Raw genomic sequence first — 23177 nt, 5'->3', positions numbered from 1 at the left:
ATGTGATATATTTCTACAATGGAATATTACTTGGCCATGAAAAAGAATGAAATACTGATTCGTGCTGCAACATGGATGAACCATGAAAACATAATGCTGAATGAAATAAGCCATACACAAAACACCACATATTATATGATTCTGTTTATAAAACTGTCCAGAATGGGCATAGCTATGGAGACAGAAAGTAGATTAGTGGTTATTTAGGGCTAGGAAGGTCAGAGGGTGATAGCCAAAAGGGTACAGATTTCTTTTGGGGGCGATAAATATGTTCTAAAATTGATTATGGTATTGATGGCACAACTCTTATGAATATACTAAAAGCCGTTGAGTTATATGCTTTAAATTGATGAATTATATAGTATGTCAGTTATAGCTCATGAAAGTTGTGAAAACATACCAATAGACACAAATACTTTATATGACAAATATTTATGTAAACACATATAATTATATTATCAGCTGAAACTAGTGTATTTTATTGTCATTTCACTTTTTATTTGAAAATAAAGACTTTTAGAGTGCCTGAAAGCTTTTTATGGGAAATTAACTTTTCATTTTAATCTCATATATTAGGAAAGCATTTTTTTCATAACCAACACCAAAGTAAATTTTAAAATAGCCTCAAGACCAATTATCAAAAATTCTGAATATGAGATTTCGATTAACCAGGTTCTACCCTACAGTGTTCCCCTTGTTGGCTTGATTTTTTTTTTTTCTTTAGTCTTATTAAAGCAATAAGAAGCTTAAACTCAGGCATGCTATGGTGGGTGATATGGAGACATATGACATAAGACATATGAAGGGTAGGAATTTTCATCAACAATAAGAAGCACATTAAACATTTGAAACATCATCTTCAAAGGGTGTGATAATGGAAGGAGAGAAGGGAAAAAAATCAAACATACTTCTCTCTCATTATACCAGAATTAGATTGGTAATCGTCTGTGGGGAAAAATAATATCTTCCAAACAAATTCCATAAAAGTGGTGATTAAAGAAAAATGTAAGGAATAAACTCAAACGGACTTGAAAAGGTTGATGGAAGTACCTTGCAAAAGTCAACTTTGCCCTTTATTAATGGTATGTCGAAGTTTGATTCTTAAAGCATTATTTAATGACCAGGTTGTCTCTTCTCTCATTTAATCTTGCAACCAGTTTCTCGGAAGTGTTAGTAATAGAAACTATGATCTCTGACATAGAATTCTAATTAGAGAGACATTGGCTTGTATTTCTCAATGTAGTTATCAGCATCTGAAGTATCATCCCTGGCACAGAAGCCCGGCAGAATGTGTGTTAAATATTGGTCTGCCTCTCATTGTTTGGAGCCACCAGACAGTAAGGCTTTATCAGCTATCATTTCAACCATTCCCTTGACTCCAGCCAGGACTTCACTGAACATACTCCAAGTATTAAGTAGCTCTAAACTGAAAGAATCCACTCCATATGTCAATAGCCCATTCCAGTCCCCTCTCCAGTACTGCTCATGTCTTCAAAATATCTTCTTATATAAAACAGGTAACTAATAAGAACCTACTGTACAGCACAGGGAACTCTACTCAATACTCTGTAATAACCTAATGGAAAAAGAATCTAAAAAAGAGTGGATAGGTATATATGTATAACTGATTCACTTTACTGTGCACCTGAAACTAACACAACATTGTAAATCAACTAGACTCCAATAAAAATTGATTTAAAAAAATAAACATCTTCTTCGTCTTCAGCACATAAGGACTCATTCATATCTAGTCCCATGTTCGGCCTTGTGGATACAACAGTGACAGGACAGTCATCGCCCACCTTCATGGAGGCATTCTCCATCCATCGGTCATCTTTTCTTATTTTGAGGATTATCATTGTAATCAAAAGAATGACATAAATTATTTTATTGTCTTTGCTAACAAAATAGGAAGTATGAAAAGAATAGTCCATGGCAGCATTCCATAACTTTTTCATTGTGCCTGTAGGCTACTTTGGATATCAGGGTTATTACCCACGTGGCAGGCCAGGTTACTATGAAGAAGTACCCAGGAACTTTGACACGTATACAGCGGGACTGAGTGAAGAAGAACAGCTGGAGAGAGCGTTAAGAGCCAGCCTCCGGGACCAAGGTAGGAGTTTTGCACCCTTCACTTTATTTTAAAGTACATACCTCACGTGGTGAGATGTTTGAAAAAGGACTATTTGTAGCAAATTAAACTTTAAATAGTTTATAAAAAGGATATGTAGATGAAAAAATGTGTGCAGATTGTGATTACAAAGAATGGGGTGTGATGCCATATTCCTAGCAACCTAAGCTAATAAGGTGCCAGACTATGTATGTATTGTTAAAGTGGTTCTTTTTATAGGTCTGCTGCACTCAGTGCTTTGTCATTAAAGTCAAGGAACTTAAAAAAAAATTCTTAGGTGCATGAAAGAAGGGATTTACTTTGAAATTCATATCTGTAAAGTAGGCTATATATTGCTGTGTATCAAACTGTTGGCCACAAGCCTTCCTCAAAATCACATGAATAGCTTGATAAGAATTCAAACTCAGGGTTCCACTGCAGGCCTGCTGAACCAGTCTTCCTGTGGGCAGAGCCTAGGAATTTGTATTTTTAACCAACTTTCCAGAAGATTCTTTTACAAACTGATATATGAAAACCGCTGTATTTATTTTGCCATCTTTGTTCTGGGGTTTGGCTTATGAGTTTGGGTATTACCGTTTTTAAAAAGCAGCAAAAATCATCTATTCATTCAATAAACATTTATTAAGGCCTTACTGTGTTTCATGTACTGTGATAAAGAATACAGGAAGGTTAAAAAATGGAATCTCCCCCCACCACCCAAAGTTCACAATCTCTGGTAGGGGAAATGCATGCTAGATGCCATAAGTAACCATAATGTCGGGTACCTAGGAGAGGCTTAGGCCAATTGCTAGAGGCAGTGAGAAGGGGTGAGCTTTTCCTTAACTAGATCTATCAGAATTTCGCAGAAGAGGCGGCATTCGAGTTGGACCTTCAAGAATGTGTAGGGTTTGCAGAGATGTGGAAGGTCCTTCCAGGCAGGAATCAGTATCTGCTCAGACACAGAAGCAAGCGGTGTGGTCATCCCGCCTTCACTTTCGAATGGAGCATTAAGAAAAGGGGAAGAAGGGTGGACAGCTAGGCTGGGGCCTGATCACAGGGGTCCTAGAATTAAATAGGCCACGTGGAAAATGGATGTGGCATATGATGTAAATGCCAGTAAGAGTTCTGCACAGGGGAGCGATGCGATCAGACCTGTGTATGTGAATCCGGCAGCAGTCGTTTCACCAACAAGGATTGAGCACCTCCGGGGTTGGGGGTGGGTACCAGGCATCACACCAGATGATGAGAATACATAAATTGTGACTACTTGGTTTCTGAATTGAGGGAATATGGTCTTAGCAGCAGCAGTGTGCGTGGAGGGGGTGACCTAGGAAATGGGGGGAAGAGATAAATTAGTACTTCTCAGGTGAAGAGTATCAGAACTGTGGTCTATCAGTTGTCTATTACTGGTTAAAATCACCCTGCCACACATGGCTTAAAACAGTACACATTTCTTCTTGTTCCTGTGTGTACGGGTCCACTGGGCCAGGCTTCCATGACCTCGGCCGGTGTGCTGAGGTGTCTGCAGTGGTCATCTGGTGCTGGCTGCTCTAGCGTGACCTCCTTCACATGCCTGACTGACTGTGGTCTGATGCGATGGTGGAGACTGGGCCGTGACTTATCATCCAGCAGGCCAGCCCAGGCTCGTTCACAAGGCCTCAGCATGGGGGTTCCAAGGGAGAGTGTGGAAACAAGTGAGACTTATGCTGATGCATTGTCAGTTCCGCTGTATTTTGTTACTGAAGCAAGTCATGAGACCAGACAAGATTCATGGGATAGGGAAATAGACTCCATCTCTTCATGGGAGGAGCTGCAGAGTCACACTGCAAAGGGGATGCACAGAAGGAGAGGTGGATAACTGGGGCCATTCTTGTAATCACTAGATTCAGTATCACAATCACTGAAAGCATGCCTTAGCCTTGAAATCCTAACCTCTGTGGGCAGGGCCCCAGAGGCTGTATTTTAACAAATTCTCAAGGTTAGTCCTGTGCACACAGCTGCTTAATCACTCCCAGGTGAAACATGAAATATTACTGGAGGTAAGGATATTATGTATTTAATTTAATTTGGAACAAGCCATAATCTTAACAGAACTGTGGTCTGATTTGTTATCTTGGATTGTCCATTGCATGTAAATACGATATGCTCTCTTGGATGTAAATCTTAGAAATACAGTAAAATATGTAAATCTTAGAAATACATTAGGAATGTTATCATTGATAAAAATATTAGTCCCAGTCTACCACACACACAAAAAAAAGTTAAGTAAGTCAGGGCAAACCTACTAAGCATGGACTTTGTACAAAACTTTATTTAGTACCACAAAGGGACAACAGGAGGGAATGTTTTGGAGTGATGGAATTATTCTGTATCTTGGTTGTTGTGATGGATACACAACTCTTTGCATTTGTCAAAACTCACCTAACTATATCCCACAAAGAGTACATTTTCCTAAAAAGGAATTTTAAAAGAAGTAAATAAAAATTAACAAGAAACCAATGAAATAACTGGTAGCCTTGCAAAGATCATCAAGCACTGTAAACCATTAGTTAAAAGGTTGTTTAGAAACTGGACATTGTATAACTGATTCACTTTGCTGTACACCTGAAGCTAACACAACATTGTAAATCAACTATACTCCAATAAAAATTAAAAAAAGAAACGGGACATTCACATGGTGATAAAGTATCACCTCATAGAGGACATGCTAATAGGAGCGGGAAACAGAGATTTGACAATCACCACCTGAATCCAGCGATCAGACGTGGCGGCATTGTTGGTGGGAGGGCCTGATATTGTGTGTCTCCTGATATGATGCCATATGAGGAACACAGCACCGTCTATGACATATTCTTACTAAAAATGTTTAGCCTGACTCTAATTAAGTCTTCCAATGTAAGGGGTCCATATACAGGAAATATATGGAATAGAGGAATAAGTTGAGAAATCAGATAAAACGTGAGGTTTCTACAATTCAGTGAGACTGGTCTCCTGGAGCGGGGGGGAACAGTATCATTAAAAAAAGCAGGATGTGATTTTATATTAAAAGGAAATAACAAGTAAATATAACATGAGAACCTTGAAAAACTGGTTCTTATAAAAGAAAAATTTTGAGGAAACAGGAGAATTTTGTATCTGGACTAGATGTTAGATGTTATTCGGGAAATTAACTTTCTTTGGTATTATGGATAAGTAGCAGAAGGTCCCTGATTCTTGGGAGATACCCACTGAAGTATTTAGAAGCAAAATAATATGTCTGCAACTTATTTTCAATTTTTAGCCGAAACAACTCTCTCTGCTCTCTCCTTTCCTGTCTATCTCATTCTTTCACTCGCTCACTCCCCACCTTCATAAGTTCTACATTCACATAAGTTTGGGAAACTGCAAACTATACCCCCTTGAAGATTCAGAATGGCACTATTATACTGACGATTGTAATTAGTTCTACAATTAAGAAACCAATTTATTAAATTAATGTTTTCCAAACTTATTTGACCACAGAATTTCATTTTCAGTGGATGTTTTAAGAGCATATGGAACTAGTTCCAATGAAACTGATCTGAAGAGACTCCTTGAAGTGCATTATACAGTAACGGGTGACAGCAAAGGAAATAGCTTTGCAAATTGTTTATATTAATTTCAATTTTATTTTCCTTAAAATACTTAATGACTGTCTTATTAAGAGTGAGAAACCAAGGAGACATTTTTTTAAATGGCCTTTATTACTTTTTAGCCTTTTTTTCCAGTGGAAAAATATTTGGTTTGAGTTTATTTTATAAAAGTTGACCATATGATATGTACTATTTTGAACCTTACTTTTTTTCATTCAGTATTATGTTGTAATCATTTTTTCACACCACTAAAATTTTTTGAACATACAGTTCCTCCATATATTTATATATTTTCTTAAACTTATACCTAAGTCTGTCTCTTTCTTTCTTTCTTTCTTTCTTTCTGCAGGGGGAGGTATGCTATTAAAAATAGTATTTTTTATTCTATATTTGTAGAGATTATTATATACTTTCTCTTCTTTAGTCCATTGACATACTAAATTATTTTGATTTTCAAACTTGAAGCAGGTTTGTATTCTCAGTATAAATCTCACCTGGTTGTGATATTTTATGGACCATCCTGGTGAAAATACCATGTGCACCTGAAAAGAATGTGTGTTCTGCTCTAGTTGGATGAAGTATTTTACAAATGTTAGTTAGATTAATTGAGTTGATAGTGTTGCCCAGATCTTCTAATCCCTGTGGATTATCTGTCTACTTGTTCTATTGAGCACTGTGAGTATTTTGAATTATATAGAATTACTGTGAGTAATACTGAGTAGGTACTGTATGGTCCCCTCAGTGCATCAGAGACTTCGAGTTCCTCTAATGTTACCTTGTTTTTAGGGTGGGGGCTGATTTGCCAGAGTGCCTCTCAATGTCTACTTGAACTTCAGTTGTAAGTCTTTGTGCTGCAACTGGGATAGGTACTCCATCCCCTCCGTCGCCCCTCCCCTGGTGGCACACTGCTATTACATGTTAGTCTGTACTTTTTAGTTTGGTGGTGGAGACCAGTGCCAAGGGTGCTCTGATTAAGCTATAGTCCATGCAGTCACTGTGTCCCTCGGTTTGGAGGTGTGGCCTTCTTAGTATCCCTGCCCCTCTCCCCAGTTTAGAGTTTGTTTTTTTTTTTCCTCCTGTTCCCTTCTCTAAGCTGCAGGAGGTTTTTACCATTTCCTTAAGGGAAACTTGGCTTTTGTCTTTCTCCCAGACATTTAAGTCTTTTGTTCCTTAGGGACGATAGGAAAGAAGGATCTAGGCAGCCTTTCCTGCAGACCTTTCCTGCAGTGGCTGCTGTTCTTTCCCTCAGGACTATGCCAGGAATGACAGAGGACAAAGGACACTTTCTCTGGGCTCACATATGTCTTTTGAAAGGGCCACATGAGGTCCTGAGAAGAGCCTGAAAGTGGGTGTGAATTCCTTTGTACTGCATCTCCCAATATGTTCCGTGTTATATATTCTATGAATAGAATCTTGCTAGCTCACACTCAGCCTTTAGCAGTTTAACAGTTTTGGCTGAATTCTTTTTATTAGTGTCCAGCAGAGTCTGTCCTAGGTAAGCAAGTGTTCCTGTGCTGTTTTAGACTTCTGTGTAGTTGGCTGCCCTACTGCCTCAGCTTTCTGTTGGGTTCAGGAAAAGGTATTGATTTGCAGGTTGTCCAGCATTCATGTTTATTATAAGGATAGTAGTGATGCTTTTTCCAGTTTTCTACATCCCCAGTTTGAATCTGTCATTTACTAGACATAATCTGTCTAGTAATTTATTTATTGGCTTTTTTAAAAAAAATGTGACCATTCCCTCATGAAGTTGGTAGAATCTATAGTCCTTTTTTAAAAGGCTAGGTAAATGCTTAATTCTTTCTCTTTGATTCCCAGTTTTCAGAGTAAGAAGTTAGTGTAATAGTCATCAATAATACTGAGATTTGAAAGAGCCAACTAATAGAAATTCATTTGGTAGAATGCCAGTCCAGCAAGAGACATCCAGCACCAATTAGTTTCTTTAGTTCAATATATTGGAAGAGTAAATTAAAGAATCAAGGTAACAACTTTTTTAACCTCAGAATTTGCTGTTGTCATATTTCTTAATAGTACCTGGCCATAATTATAAGTCCTAAAGCTCATGCCAGGGATAATAATACCAAAGTAGCCTTTGTAGAAGAAATATCGAAATTCCTATTATTTCAAGAAGCTTGCACATTTACTACCATTAACAGAAATCTTGTCTTGTTCTGTTGGCAGTCTCAGTTCTTATAAACGAATCCAAGAGGCAGCTGATACCACAATAATAGAAAAATTTTGGACGAGAGCCATCTCCTTTCTTTGAGTCAAAAGGCAGATGCCAGCTAGGAACATTAGCTCATTGCATTTTCCTCTCCCCTCTCCCCCACGTCCTTCCATGTATAATTTGTGCCCCTTTTTTTTTTTTTTTAAATAGCCTGCCACCAAGTTCATTGGGTGGCTGGGTACAAAGCTGTGTCCTTTTCAACTTCTATCTGCCAGTCTGGAGCATGTGTACTGGTTAAAACTGGAAATCCTCGTGACATGTGGAGTAACGTGTACTTCTTTTCTTAGACTCTTCTGAAAGGCAAATGGCCACAATCACACTTTGGCTCTCTTGTGAAAATCAAGCAGAGTTGTCACCCACTCCCCACATTGTACAGTTGGGGTTGCTGGCTAGCCATATGTGAAGCTGTGGTGGGACATACGACAAAGGTCTTGGCTTCAGAATGAAACTGGTTGCTGCTTTGTCTCTAAGTCCTTACATGTAAAATTACCAGGAGAGCCATATTGGAAAAGAGTATCTGGGTTCCGAATTAATATCTAAGGCTTTTGTTATTAAAAGATCACTTGACAATATCTTTGAATCCTGTTTACAGGCATATATGTTCATAGGGGCCAATTCAGATACATTTTAAATAAAAAGCAAAAAGAATTTATTTTAACTGCGTTGTATATTTTGCTTTTTATTGAGGCTACACCAAGGTAAATAAAAATGACATCTGTCTTGTTTCTTTATTGTTGCATGAAAAATTTTGGAAAAAATGGAATAAATTATGTACACGTTCTTTTAATCTTTCATCGTGTGGTACAAAGATAAAAGGATGGGAATTCAGTGGTCTGAGCTTCAGTCCTGGAATATCAGTGAACTAACTTTACTTGAGGTGTGAGTCACTGAATCTGATCAGACCTTTGTTTTATTATTATTTTTTATAATAAGAGAGTTGAACTGGGTCCTCTTCAAAGTTTCTTCCTTTTCCATTCTGTGATAATGGACTGAGCAGGACGGGCATAGCTAGAAAGAGATGCGGATATTGAGAAATGTCAGGAATATTGGCGAGTGTCTGTCATATAGGTCTCAGGGCTGACGGATGAAAGATCATTTCTGGAAGATAAATTCACACGACTGTCTAAGGCAGATCTAAATTGATAAATACATGCATTTGATGGTGGTATCTGCTTCAGTTGCATGATTATTTGAGCCTTCACTGGCCCAGTGCAGGCATAATGCAGTTGGCGATTTTTAACATATGCAAATGATCACGGCTGGCCTGCTTGGCTTTGCAGGCGTGTTGAAGGCCAGGACAGAGATGTACAGCTCATTCCGTGTGACCACTTCTTTTTTTAAAGTAATTTGGTGTGTTTTCCCCCAGGAAAACTTTCTCTGTAATGAAAAAGCGCCATCTGCCAGATTTCCTAAAAGCAGTTTCATTGCAGAACACTTCCTTTGGATTATAGGTTCCTACTCCCTTCTCTCTACGTTGGAGATATTCATTTCAGTGAGTAAAGTTTGATATTTGAGACTGTATCTAGATGTGAAATTGTGCATATAAAGAAATGTAAATACAAGATGTTTCAAACCTGCAAAATAACATGTGAATATATCCCAGCCAGGAAAAGAAGTAATAAAATAAGTGGACCAGAGTTCTGTTTAGGTCCCTGTTGGGAAGGAGCAGGCTGCTGTTGAGGTTTTATACTTAAAAAGATTAACTGTAGCTCAGCTGTTGCTAAAATAATAAAGATAATGATACATGAAATTGAAACATATTTGAGAAATTAACATTAATAGTTTTATGTGAATTTATAATTTTTCCTCTGCTACCTAACCCCACAATCACCATTTATTGAAAGGGATCATTCAGATGCTAATGAGTAGATTTAGCAATAAAAGTATACACAAACCTCTAATGAATTAATTCCACCTACCCATGTCCCCGTCATCTTCCCCCACACGTGGACCCTGTTTTGTGGGCTACCAAGTCTTGATGGTTTCGGAAATATTACCTTGCACACTCATCATGTTGCTCTGGATCATTATTCATTCTGTTCCTCAGCAAATCCCAGTTGGAGCCCCTCGTTTGTGTATGGTACTGTTAAGTACTGCAGGGTATGGAAATGAGTAAATCTTGTTCTTTGCTGTCAAACCAAAAACACTGTTCTTTCTGCTGAACGATGGGAGATTTTAATGACTGACTCAGCTACCCAATATATTAGATTTAGGAAAGAGATACAGTAACTTTTGAAATGAGCTGATCACTTTACTTACCCATCTATGAACTCTGCTTCAGCAACTATGATTCCCTAAGTTATGTAAGAATTTTACAGAATATCAAATTTACTAATATGATGATTTGGATACTCAAGTTATCTATACAGTTTTTAATCTCGAAGTTATTGAGGTGTATATTCAGTGTTTCATAAGATCAAACTTGATTGGAGAAAACTATTAATATAGGTGTGATTAAGAAAATCATCATTTCATAAAATGTTTTAATTAGGAAGAGAGATGTCAAATAGTGCTTTAAAATTATAGTGGATTTTACATTCTTATTAATCAAACAATTGAGGGTGTGAAGAAGTTTCTAATTCTCTGTGTCTGTACTAAAATATGAAACCAAACAAAACAGTATCTATTTTCTTTTTTGAGCTGAAGGCCCAGACTTTGAGACTTTATTTCATAGACTCAGTGGTTGATATTTTCAGTGAATAAAATTTTATTCTTTTTATTTGAACCTTTCTAATTCCTTTCTAAGCATTTTAAGTACAGATAACATACATATACCACCTAATTCTAGCATATAGTTTTAAGCACATAACTGCATTTTACGTGCATAACTTGGGGAGGGACCTATTGTTTCGATCCTTTGCTTAATTTACTTAAATTACTTTTTAAAGTAGATAATGGAGAATGAGACAAGGCTGAATCATTTTCAAACATAATTGGCACTGAGAGTGACCTTAGAGGTCAGCATATCTGACACCTGATCTTATTCAATGAGGAAACAGACTCGGACAAGTCAAGAGACTTAATATCCCATCATTTATATCTATGGCCCAATTACTGTGGATGGTGTCCTGCCCTGGGGATGCTGTTGTGACGTAGGTTGGGTTCCCCAGGCATGAAGAGCCTGGGGGTCAGGACCTTCCTGGAAGGTGCTAGGTTGGATCCACATTTCCTTGGGCTCCTGTGTGTCCACCCTGGAGCAGAGCTGAACCCCTGAATTAGCTTCCACATCCGCCTTCCAGGCTGGCTGCAAATGGACTCTCAGCTTTCTCCTACCGCAGGGACAGAGTTCTCCTGGCCTTCAGAGGGAGGGGAGGCAGGTGATGATGTGTGTGAGACTGCTCTGATGTGTGTGCGCTAACACCTGTTAGATGTGTGCTGTGATTGCCGTGCGATTCTGCTTTTGTTTTGCCATGGGAATAGGCAGCACTCAGCTCCTTTGCTGGAAGTCCTCACTGAATTCCAGATGTCCCAGGGTGGATGGTGCTGAGGGCCTGAGACAGGTGATGATGGGTCCCTGAACTCGGTTATTATGGTCTTCTAGAATCTGGATAAGCATTTGTCCTGCTGGTTATAAAAGCAGAACATATGCACGGTGGAAAATAATCAATACAAGTCACCAAAAAGAAGACAGAAAGTGATCCGTAACCCCACCACCCAGAGAAAAACCACATCACATTTGAGGTGTATCCTTGCAGCTACCCATAATACAGGCACCCAGAAGAAACCACTGTAGATGTTTTGGTGAATTCTTTCCAGGTCAACAAGCAGTACCTCTTCCCTCGTGGTTACTGTGCTAGGAAGGTTCACATCCCCACACAGAACCCCACGAAATAAGCATTTGTAATTATAGCCATTGTTTTAGATTGGGAAATAGAAGCACAGAGAAATTAAATGGCTGGCCCAGGGTCACATTCTGAGTGGTAAACACCAGGCAAGACGGCCAGACTTCTCTATTCCTAGTCGGGGGCCTCTTCAGAAAAAGCGCTTCTAGGCTGTCGTGAGTTGTCAGTTATGGAAGAGACCAGCATGATTCTGTGTGTAGCCTTCCACATAGTCAGCCCACATGGCCGAGCTGGAGTTATGTTTGTGTTTTGGGAGGTGGATTGGCCATTGTGATCATCCTGAAATCAGAACACTGAAAACTCTTTGGTAGGTGTGGTCACTATAGAACAGTCTTAGCTACATTTAAAAAACAGTATTACTTGTAGAATGACAATGACATCTCTCTTACTGTTGTCCTCACATGATTGGCTAAGTTCTTTTGTTTGGTTGGGTTGTCTTTTTTTTTTAAGCAAAAAATCCTGACATTAATTAAAAATTGTGACATAAATAGTTTGTTTAGGGAAAGAATGCCCTTCTTACACAAGAAACTTGCATCTCAGGTGCACCAAAAAAATGCTTCCTATAGACAATCATAAATAATCTGCTGGGCAGTGATTTGTTTCTACCAAAAATCATAGCATATGAGTTTGAAAATACTGTTTTTACTAGGGACAATTAGTGACATTTGAATTAAGGATATTTGCATTGTTCATTTAAATAGGACTCAATTTTTCTTCAGTGGCTTTCTTTTTAGAAAAGAAGATTCATAACAAAAAAATAAATAAATGTGCTTGCACTAAGTGTGCTTTAAGACAGAATTTTATGTTGAGCCACCTATCAATATTACACGTGAATCATTCACGTGAGAATTTTCACTGTCGTTTACTCAGCCTCTTGAATCTCACTCAGAGGTGCACGTGTTCATCCGTTTTGTTGTGTTGTTTTACTAGTGAGAAAAATCAAGTCATATGTTGGTTTCCATTTATTATAGAATCACAAATAGCTTTCAGAGTGGTCTAGTTTCATCACATGGCAGTTCTCCAAGGATTCAAAACTATTTATAATTCTGTTGAACTTCGTTATGGAGAGCCAGATGTGAGAGTCATGTATAATATATATTTATATATCTTCAAGCATCTCAATTAGGGACCAGCAATCTTCCTGTGTCACATCTGTGTTTTTTAAATCTACTTTTGTTGCAAGACAGGACCAAAATTGCACAGCATTATTAAGATTACTATAAATATTAAGCTGATTAAAATTACATTGTAATCATCTGCTTTGGAAAACTCGCAAATGGCCTAATCATGCCCCAACAGGAAATAGGTGAAATAAATCATGATCTAGAATAATACTTAGCCACTAAAAATAGAAGCAGGTTCCCAGTGAGTCAAATGAGCAGGATATAGCAGGAGTCTTAGTAGAAACTCATTTATTTTTGTAAGACCTAGTAAATGTACTATAAAAAAGATTGGAATAATATTTAGCAAAATGCCACTCATCCTTATTTCTCAGAAATAAGATCATGGTGACTTACTTTCTTGTTTTGGCTTGACTCCATTTTCTAAAATGTCTGCAAAATCACGGAGAACCTTTATTAAGAAAAAAATAGGAAAACCTATGCATTGCTAAAAATATTTAATATTGACCTTCCTCTTCTTTGATATTCTCCACAGTGCCATCCCATTAAAGGCATCAGGTCATTTTTTGTAGAGAAATGCAGAGAAAACTACACCTCACACCTTCACCTCCAGCTTCTGTGGGCTACTTATGGTCTGTCAGAGTGTTGAGGGAGATTGCACAGAGCTGAGCATCCAAACCAGGATCTCGACATCCTGTTTCCACTTTTCCGCTTTGCTCATTTCCTTCTTTCCCTTCTCATCTCGACTTCAGCCTTCCAGGCTAAAGGTATCCATACACTTTGGGCAAGAAGACCAGTGGTTCCTGTGACTGGTAGCTAGCTCTCCCCTGGCTGCTACAATGATTTCTTTCTTAAGAGTTCCAGAACACACTGGATCCTGTCTTAGTCTGAGGCTGCTTTAGTGCCATGGCACTAGGCATTTCCATTTAACTTTACAGTTTACAAAAGTTAAAGCAGCATACGTTTTATCGAGTGCAGTCCTTTCAGATCTGTTCTGCTTCCTCTCACTGGAAGGTGTGAGGTAACTGGCACTCAGAGGTTTGGGTCGCCAAGGAAAGGGGGAGTCTGGCCTACTTTCTGGGGAGTCTGGCATTGCTTTCGTTGTCACCAGAAAGCAATGGGAGTTGACTCTAGAATCATCGCGTTCAGGATTCCCTGAAAATCAACCAAAACAACCCAAAACCCAGTTGTTTTTAATTTTCAGCTCAGTGAGACTAAAGGGAAACAGTTTGCTTTTGGCTCGGGTGATGCTGAAATAAAATGCAGCTTAGCCCACCGAGATTAAGGGAGAATTAAGTGTTTCGAATAGGTGTCTTCTAAAAGAAGAGACATCTGTATGGAACACCTGCTGTCTTCATTATAACTTTAAATAAGCTGCGTCTCTGGGGGTTAGCAGGGCCCTTCTTTTGGCACACTGTGCTGTGACAAAGATAAACTTTAAGCCCCAAGTAGTTTACCATTGTGTAGAGGATGCTTTTGGGCGAGACACACGGGGGTGAGGAGGGAAATGAGCCCCTGGCTTAGATAACTCAGGGCCAGCGAGGCCCATTTTGAGCAGAGCTTTGACACTATGGCACTTGTCAGGTTATGACAGTGTTTCCTTACCCCTTGGCAGCCCTAATTATTTGCTAATTATTATCATCTTAATGTTTTATATATCAGGGAAGCATGGAGACAGTGCTTCTTGGTAAGTGGGTATAGCTGTTTCCTGGAATTCTGGGTTTCTTTGTATGCTTTGAGGAAGGGATCTGAATAGTCACTGTGCAGGCCTGTGTTGATGGCTTGTTTCTTCTTATGCTTTTGCTTATTATCACAGGACCAGATGGTCTTGCATGTAGGGACAAGGGTGGGTAGAGGGAAAGAGCACCAAGGAATGCCTTTCTCCGAGAGCCTTTCAAACCAGTTGCCATTCTGGCAGTTTACAGTCCAACCAAGAATGATTTCCATAAGCGGTAGCCGTGAAAAAAACCTTGTGGCCCCAGAAAATAACATTTAATCAGCGATGTGGTTCCTCTTATTAGCCTGAAGGGAAAATAACTCACCACCGAATTCTACCATATTATAGATGGGATTGTTTGAAACCCGTATCAGAACATCTGCTGTTTTTTAACTGTGCAAACCTAATGCTTTGTCCCCCTAAAGCAGCAGCAGTTGTACAGCTGCTGTGTACCCTGTATCTCTTAGACCTTGACACCAGACAAGGGGACATCTTCAGAGTTAATGAGCAATTAGGATGTTCTTTCCTGTCAATTAACTGGCAGAATAATGAGATCAAATGAGCACTGTCCTTAAAAACACCCAGACTTGTGTTTTCTAAAAAGGGTGTCTTTCTCTGCTGTTTTAGTTACATGAATAGACCAACAACTATTTAACATGGAAATAAATTAAATATTGCACCTACAGCAAACAGAAGAGAGAGGTATACAGACAGGATACTATTTATTCTAAACTCAGAATTCACAGGTTTTCCTCTTGAGTGGCTGTAATGATGTCATAACATCTGCTGTCACCTTCATTATTTTAAAGATTGGCAGGCACATATTTAGGGAGTGAGCATCCTTTCTCATATGAATGAATGTATCATATCTAAGTTTGGGGCAATCGAGGTATTGATCCTAAATTTGAATTAGTGGGCTCCAGGCCATGTGCCACCTAAGGATTTTGGTTTTTCCCTGAATGTGATGAGAAGTTAGTGAAGGGTGTGAACAAAGGGGCAAGGGAAGCAGAGAAAATGGGTAAAGGCCCTGAGATGAGAGGGTGGCCCATTGTAGGTACTGCGATAGTAGTGGCTGCAATATATTTTTCATTGTCGGACCAGAGCGGCAAGATGGGTGGGAATCAGGTTGTGAAAGGCCCAGTATGTTGTGTTTAAGGGTTTTGTACTTGACCCTGGAAACAGGGGAAACCACTGAGACTTTTAAGTAGGGAGGGCAATAAGGTGAAATCTGGATTTTAAGCTCACTCTGCTCTGTGTGGGGACTGGGTTGCAGGGAAAAAGATGGAATTTGAGTGAGCACACCAGGCACCATTATAAGTGATGTGTATGCATGTTTAGTGTGTGTGCATGTGTATGCACATGAGTGTGTATGTGCGTGTGTGTTCACTCAATCCAGCAACCACCAATGCAGTGTTACTGTTTACCCGTTTCAGAGAAGAGACTAAACCGAAGGAAGGCAAACTGAGGTCCTATAGCTAATAAGTGACAGAGCTGAGATCTGAGCACAAGGAGTCTTGGTTCCAGAGTCTATGTACTTATTACCCATGACATCATTTTGCCTTTCATATTGTATTGGTATGGTCATCATCATAATAACTTAATTAATAATTAATATAATAAATAATCTAAATGCTACTAGTATTTTACTAGCTTAGTGAACTTTCTTTTGTATTCATACTCATTCCTATTGGAATGAAATTAGAAATTTTAGTGAGTTAGAGTTTTCTGTAAAATATTTATCAAAAAGTTTCAAATTAAGTTTTTCAAATAGAGGTTATTAATGTCTTCTTGGTCACCTTTAAACTTCCTATGGGAATTTCTACTGCAGATTTCATGGTTGAGTGTTTTCAGGGCCTTCAGTGGAGACCTGTGAAAGTCTAGGGAACATGAAATCCCCAGCTGTTTTCCAAGCCACAGGTAACACTCAGCTAACTATAGACAGAATATTCCAATTCAATGGAAAGTTAGAAAAAAACATATTAAATGAAGGAGAGTGGACTTTTATGAAAGCTACAGCTCACTGACATCAAGGAGAATTAAATGTATTCGAGCAGTGACCTCACTTGATTTCTGAAAAAAGAATAACCATGTGTTTCAGTAAATGAATGGTGGGTGCATCCAAGGCCTGTAAGACAATGACAGGCCAAGCATATAGTTAAGTAGCATTTGTTAAGTAACTAGAGGAGGGGTTTCAGAGATTTTGGTAGTTCTCAATCCTGGCTTCCTGTTACAGTCACCTGGGGAGCTTTTAAAAATGATCAGTGCCGCTTTTTCCCTCCGAGAAGGTGGCGGAGGCTGACTCTACAGTCATGGCCAAGATTAAGGCTCGAGACCTTCGCGGCAAGAAGAAGGAGCTGCTGAAACAGCTGGAGGACCTGAAAGTGGAGCTGTCCCAGCTACGCGTGGCTAAAGTACCAGGCGGCGCGGCTTCCAAACTCTCCAAGATCCGAGTTGTTCACAAATCCATCGCCCGTGTACTCACCATCATAAACCAGACTCAGAAAGAGAACCTCAGGAAATTCTATAAGGGCAAGAAGTATAAGTCCCTGCATCTGCGGCCCAAGAAAACGCGTGCCACACGCCGCCAGCCCAACAAACACGAAGAGAACCTGAAGACCAAGAAGCAGCAGCGAAGGAGTGGCTGTACCCACTCCGGAAGTACGCGGTCAAGGCCTGAGCATCCAGGTGTCAACAAAACAAACAAACTGGCCAAAAAAAAAAAAAAAAAAAAAGATCAGTGCCTTGGCCCCCAAATAAATCAGAATATACAGCTGGTGGGGCAGGGGTGAGGGCAGGTACACAAAGATAGCAGCGTGGGCCCAGGTACTGGGATTGCTTTATAAGTTCCCCTGGTGATTCTCGCAGGGCTTTAGGTCTTTAGGTGGGGAGTTCCTTGAGGGCCACGGAGAGAAGTTCCCATTTCTCTCTGCGTCGCTCTTAAGAAGCTCTAGCAGAAGACAATGGGTACTTTTTTTTTTTTTTTTTTTTTTACCGTACGCGGGCCTCTCACTGTTGTGGCCTCTCCCGTTGCAGAGCACAGGCTCCGGACGCGCAGGCTCAGCGGCCATGGCTCACGGGCCCAGCCGCTCTGCAGCATGTGGGATCCTCCCGGACCGGGGCATGAACCCATGTCCCCTGCATCAGCAGGCGGACTCCCAACCATTGCGCCACCAGGGAAGCCCTACTTTTTTTTTAATTGAAGGTACAGATAGTACCATCCATTTTAGTAGTTACCTAGATTTCTAAATTCTTTCTATGTAATTTTTAGAATATTTGGAAAACCCATATTATGCCACGTATGAGCAAGGTAGCCATCTCTCTTCCCCAAAAATGAAGATAAACAAAAACCAAATTCTCTGCCTTCAGGGAACTTAGTCAAGTGGAAGAGAGAGTGAGGAAAGGTGGAGGGAGGGAACTAGGAAGGCATCAACCAAAATAGCTATTATCTGGGTGAAACTGTTGCTAATCAAAGAGAAGGGTGCCTGATGGTTGGGAATATTTAGGGATGGGATGGATGGATGGAAAGAAGGAAGGAAAGGCTGTGGATGGTTTCCTGATATGTTTCGATGACAAGAAAAGAAACCATTAAGACCGACTTATTTCACATACGAATTCTTATTGGAAATCATGCAATTAAGAAATCATAAAATAGCATGTTTGTTTTTTGTCTATTCTGTTCTTTAGGCTTGTCTTTACTGATGAGGAATGTTAACATAAACATAAAGCAGTGAGTTTTAATGATTATTGCTCATAGTGTGCTTTCTTTTTTAATTATTTTGCCTTTTAACATGTTTCTTATTACAGAGGAATGAGATTCTTTTTCAGGCCTTCTAGTGGTTAGGAAATTTGCAATTCACGAAAGCACCAATTAGAGACGATTATAACCTGACAGCACAACTGCCATTTGAGCTGACACTTTCAGCAACTGTGCAAAAAACCTTAGCCTAAGAGCCCTGTGGCAGCGGTTTGGCCGTATAAGAATTACACAGAGCTCTTGTTAATATAGTTATTCTTAGATTATAACTCTGTAAGAGCCTTAGAAACAGCCTGGTCCTAACCACCTTGGCACACTGCACCCTAGAAAGAGAGGGTGTTGGCTAGAGCCACACAGCTTAACCGTCCCTGAGCTAGTGCTGGAATCTACATCATCGTACTCCCCATTCAGAGCTGTTTTTACCATATCCCCCAAGTTCATTTTTAAGCACAATATGCAATCAAAAAAATAAACGGGGTTATTCGAAGAGTAATAATGCACATTCTGACCATTACTACTACATATCCCCCACTACCTGTCAGTAACATCCTTTGGTACCTGCATTTGCTTCGAGAACTATCTAGTGAGTAACTAGAGTAGAGGGGGGAAGATCTGTCCTTTAAAGTAAGTTTTAAGGGGCTCCAGGGAGCAGCTTGGAGCAGCTTGCTTTCTAACATGACATTGGGAACTCCAGCAGATTTACTGGCGTCTTGCATTTAACCGAGCTTTCTTGTGAATGGATCCAGAACATCCTACAACTAGATTTTCTTTTTATGCACTGATTATTTTGATGCTATGGAGTTTTGGCCAGATTGATCTTTAAGGTATCGCATAATTTTTAAGACAAAATTAGGAGTCATCAACTTACAGTTTATTAGTCTAGTTTTATAACATTTGTACAGAAATGGGTTTTTAATTGAAATCAACTTTAGCATCGACATCTTGCTGCATGCAGAAACATTGGCTTTTTGAATTGGGAGGGACCCTAGGAGATGCTTCTCATTCTTTCCCCAAATGCTCCCTGCAGCCTCCATGAGTGGGGCCATCTTCACACTGTCAGAAATGTGTGTCTCTGGAAGACAAAGCATAAAACGAGAATAATTCTCTCTTTTGTGGACCATTGCCAAGTTGGTACTTAACAGGATTAAAAAGTTGATTAACCGGCCTTAATTTAAAATTGTCTTACGGTAGTTATTTTATGGCAGTTATCAGGTAAAGTTTACCTAGCCAGTCAGAACAAGCTTTGCCTATCAAGAATTTGATGACTGTGTTTTTAAATATATGTAAAGGTGGGGGGAAGGAAAAAAGTAGGAAGAGCTTAGAGTCTGTTTCCCCGGCAGTCTGTGATGAAGCCCTTTGCAGCCTGGCTTTCACGCCTTGACGCAGTGTGGGCTTCGCAGCCATTCAGGCTCCAGTTGGAATCCCAGCTGTCTTTCCTTCACCAGTGAACAAGGTAATTAGGGGATTTATGGGGATTCTGTGGCTGGGGAGTTAAACCCTCCTCTTGGGGCTGTGGTGACGGCCGCTTGAGACAGGGGATGAGGGCACCCTTCCCAGAGAAGGCCCTCGATAGATCCTCTTCATTTCCCTTTCTCCTCTTTCACATGTGCTCTCTCCACTTACCTTAGGCCACTTACTAAAATTTTTCTTTTGGCATTTATTTCAATGTCTCAGAGATTCCTCCAAAAAGATAATAATAGTAATGAATGCTTAAGCACTAATATTTAGCAAGCCTCTTTTTTTTTTTTTTTTTGCGGTATGCAGGCCTCTCACTGCTGTGGCCTCTCCCGTTGCGGAGCACAGGCTCCGGACGCGCGGGCTCAGCGGCCATGGCTCACGGGCCCAGCCGCTCCACGGCATGTGGGATCTTCCCGGAACGGGGCACGAACCCGTGTCCCCTGCATCGGCAGGCGGACTCTCAACCATTGTGCCACCAGGGAAGCCCTAGCAAACCTCGTTTATGTACCAGGCACAGCAAGTACCTTTCATGCATTTTTTAAAATTTACTTTTTACAAGGACTCATGAGGTAGGGCACAACTGAAGCTTAAAAATTAAATGTAATAGGCCTGGATTCATACCTCAACTCTATCTGACTCCAAAGCACTGCGTCCTGCTCCAAGGATCTCGTTCTTGGAGCTCGAAATTCTGTTTCTACTGCCATCCCAGGTGATGATTATGAAAACAGTAACAGCCAGCACGCAGCTTGTGCTGGGCACTGCTCTAAGCCCTTTATATTTGATATTTAAGGCTCACCACAGCCCTCCACAAGTTCTATTGCTGTCCCCATTTTTCAGATGAGCAAACCAAGGCACAGAGAGGCTTAGTAACTTGTCCACTTACCCAAGGTCACATAGAGTTAAAACTGGGTCTCAGGGCTTCCCTGGTGGCACAGTGGTTGAGAGTCCACCTGCCAATGCAGGGGACACGGGTTTGTGCCCCGGTCTGGGAAGATCCCACATGCCGCGGAGCGGCTGGGCCCGTTAGCCATGGCCGCTGAGCCTGTGCGTCCGGAGCCTGTGCTCCGCAACGGGAGAGGCCACAACAGTGAGAGGCCCGCGTACCGCAAAAAAAAAAAAAAAAAAAAAAAAAAAAAAAAAACCTGGGTCTCAAACTCTAGTTCTTAATCCCCCAGCTGTCCTTCCCATTTCACTTAAGCAGTTCTTAAAACTTGTTTTACACTAGATCTCAGACTAATCAAAGACGAGACAGGAACTCTCTCTTGCTCACCTTAACCATCCCTGCTACTCTACTTTTCCAGTAACTTGCAGAATTTTTTCCTTATTCTTGCTACAGTCCTTCTAAAGTAGTGATATATTGAATATTTCGTCCAAACGCTAAACCAAGACTAATGCCTAAGCAAGGAAGAACAAATTCATTAACTAGGAATCCATTTACAGTCAATCCCCAAGGCTCATTTGTGCAGTCAGTGCTTCTGCATCGTTTAGAGTTGCTAATAAATGAAAGTCTTTGCATCTTTCCAAGTGTCTTCATATTTACCAGTCTCATATTTTACCATAGGAAGCGGCTTCAACAAGCATATTCATGTGTTGACAGTTCTAATTAATACAAGTAATTAGTCCTGACAGTAGAACTGTGAAAAGAAGACCCATTCATAAATTTGCTAATTATGTCACTCTGCTCAGAATTTAATCGCAGTCTAGTCTTTAATCATTTCTGTATATGGGCAAAAGGCCAGCTAACTAAATTCTTCAGACTTTCACTTTTACTTCCGATAAAGGAATTTTGTCAAAGTTAATTTATCATTGGAATTTAATATTCCAGTATGCAGGAATTGGTGAAGAACAGAGCTCCTTCTGGAGAGAAATAAACAGGAGAATGGGAAAAACCAGGCAAGGAAGGAAGGAGGTAGGAAGAAGTCATCAAGGGCATCCATATGCTTTCTTACATATCTAAGTCTACAAGGTTTTGTGTACTAATATATTGATGTTTTTCTAAAAACTAAGGTAGTTTTATTTAGTCTGTTGGTATATTTATGGTACAGAAAATTTGAAGACAGTTTGTTACTTGAATCCCAAGTTGAGCCCTCCTCTCTCTGATGTAAATAGTGTACATTTGCAAGCATGTTTGTTCTGGAGCAGGGTTTTTCAACCTGAGCACTATTGACATTTGGGGCTGAATAATTCCTTGTTGGGGTGGAGCCGTCCCGTGCATTGTGGGATGTTGAATAGCATCCGGCCTCTACCCACCAGATGCTTGTGCACCCTTCCTCCCAGTTGTGACGGCCAAAAATATCTACAGACATTGCCAGTTCTCCTTTAGGGGGCAAAATCTGTTGAGAACCACCGCACCAGATGGTAAGTTTAGATGATAAAGAATCAGGTAAACTTGTGTATAGGACACTTACATAGAATCAGTTATAGCAAAATCAATAAAATAAAGCACATCACTTGGAAGTGATTTAGTGGTATGAAATCCAGATTTGGAATGATATTCCTTGAATTTCAGTACCTCCTTCTTACCTTTTCAATGTAAAGGTCCCTCTGGTTCTCTTTGATTGCAAGTAGGGTGGCACTTGGTACCCTGGTGGTAGAGTGGTTGTATCTAAAACTCCTTTGCTTCTTGTGTTAAATACACTGGGCTCTTAGCTTTCATGGACTTAGTATGTAGTGTTTCGACCACTTTTAGGTGACCTTAAAGTTCTGGGTACTCAGCTGCAGGTGTTCTTGGTTCCCCTTTCCAGCCCATTAATTCCTTCCCTTCTTGTCTTACTTGCCTCCATCCAGTGCTTAGATTTCCAGTCCTTTGTTTCAGTTACTCTCTTACAAATACCTTCCGTGCCTTGATGCTCAGTCCTTCATCCACCTATATGGAAAAATTCCACAGACTTAGATGAGCCCAGCCACTAGGCTTCTCGGACCCTGCACCTGGCAGCTGAGCCCAATTGGAGACTGTGCCCCAACAGAGTAAACTGAATCTATTATAAATGATATCAACATCTCACCTGTCCTCGACTTCACCCCAAAAATAGAATCCACCTGTAGGTAATGCCCTCAGCGTCCCATGATGAAAACCACAAACTTACCTGTATCCACCCCCATGCTTAACTTGTCCCTCCTAACAGCTGGGCAGGGAAGTCTCTTTCCTCTTACCAAAAGCTAATCCTTTACCTGTCCTAACTTCTCAGGAAAAGCTGTTGTTACTGATTATCCCCCTCTCCTTCTGTCTTCAGCTTTTGAGTCTTCCTGTCAATAATGAAACCTACTCGAGTCTCTTTCCACACTCATCCCCAAAGAGAGAGAGACCAACAGCACAACTGCCTTTCATTCACCACCTTTC

The 23177-nt window shown here is 40.2% G+C and overlaps 1 protein-coding gene and 1 pseudogene across 3 annotated transcripts in view; both read left to right on the top strand.

Moving 5' to 3' along the window:
* RHBDD1 (rhomboid domain containing 1) overlaps positions 1 to 23177 on the top strand; it is a gene marked incomplete at both ends in the record, with an annotated part of 91686 nt that overhangs the window by 41741 nt on the left and 26768 nt on the right. Inside the window, one exon of one of the 2 annotated variants that reach the window (XM_079709761.1) lies at positions 1970 to 2113. In XM_079709761.1, the coding sequence (XP_079565887.1) occupies positions 1970 to 2113 (144 nt within the window). Of the gene's footprint in view, positions 1 to 1969; positions 2120 to 23177 lie in introns of both variants that reach the window. The other variant, XM_079709760.1, reaches the window with a different exon arrangement.
* On the top strand, positions 16710 to 17431 carry LOC307056808 (large ribosomal subunit protein uL29-like; annotated as a pseudogene). Its single transcript has one exon. The product of its transcript is annotated as a large ribosomal subunit protein uL29-like (transcript).

This window comes from Hyperoodon ampullatus (assembly GCF_949752795.1).
Source record: "Hyperoodon ampullatus genome assembly, chromosome: 8".
NCBI classification, from domain to species: domain Eukaryota; kingdom Metazoa; phylum Chordata; class Mammalia; order Artiodactyla; family Ziphiidae; genus Hyperoodon; species Hyperoodon ampullatus.
The sequence above is the reverse complement of the archived record's forward strand: the minus strand, read 5'-3'. Positions and strand labels throughout refer to the sequence as shown.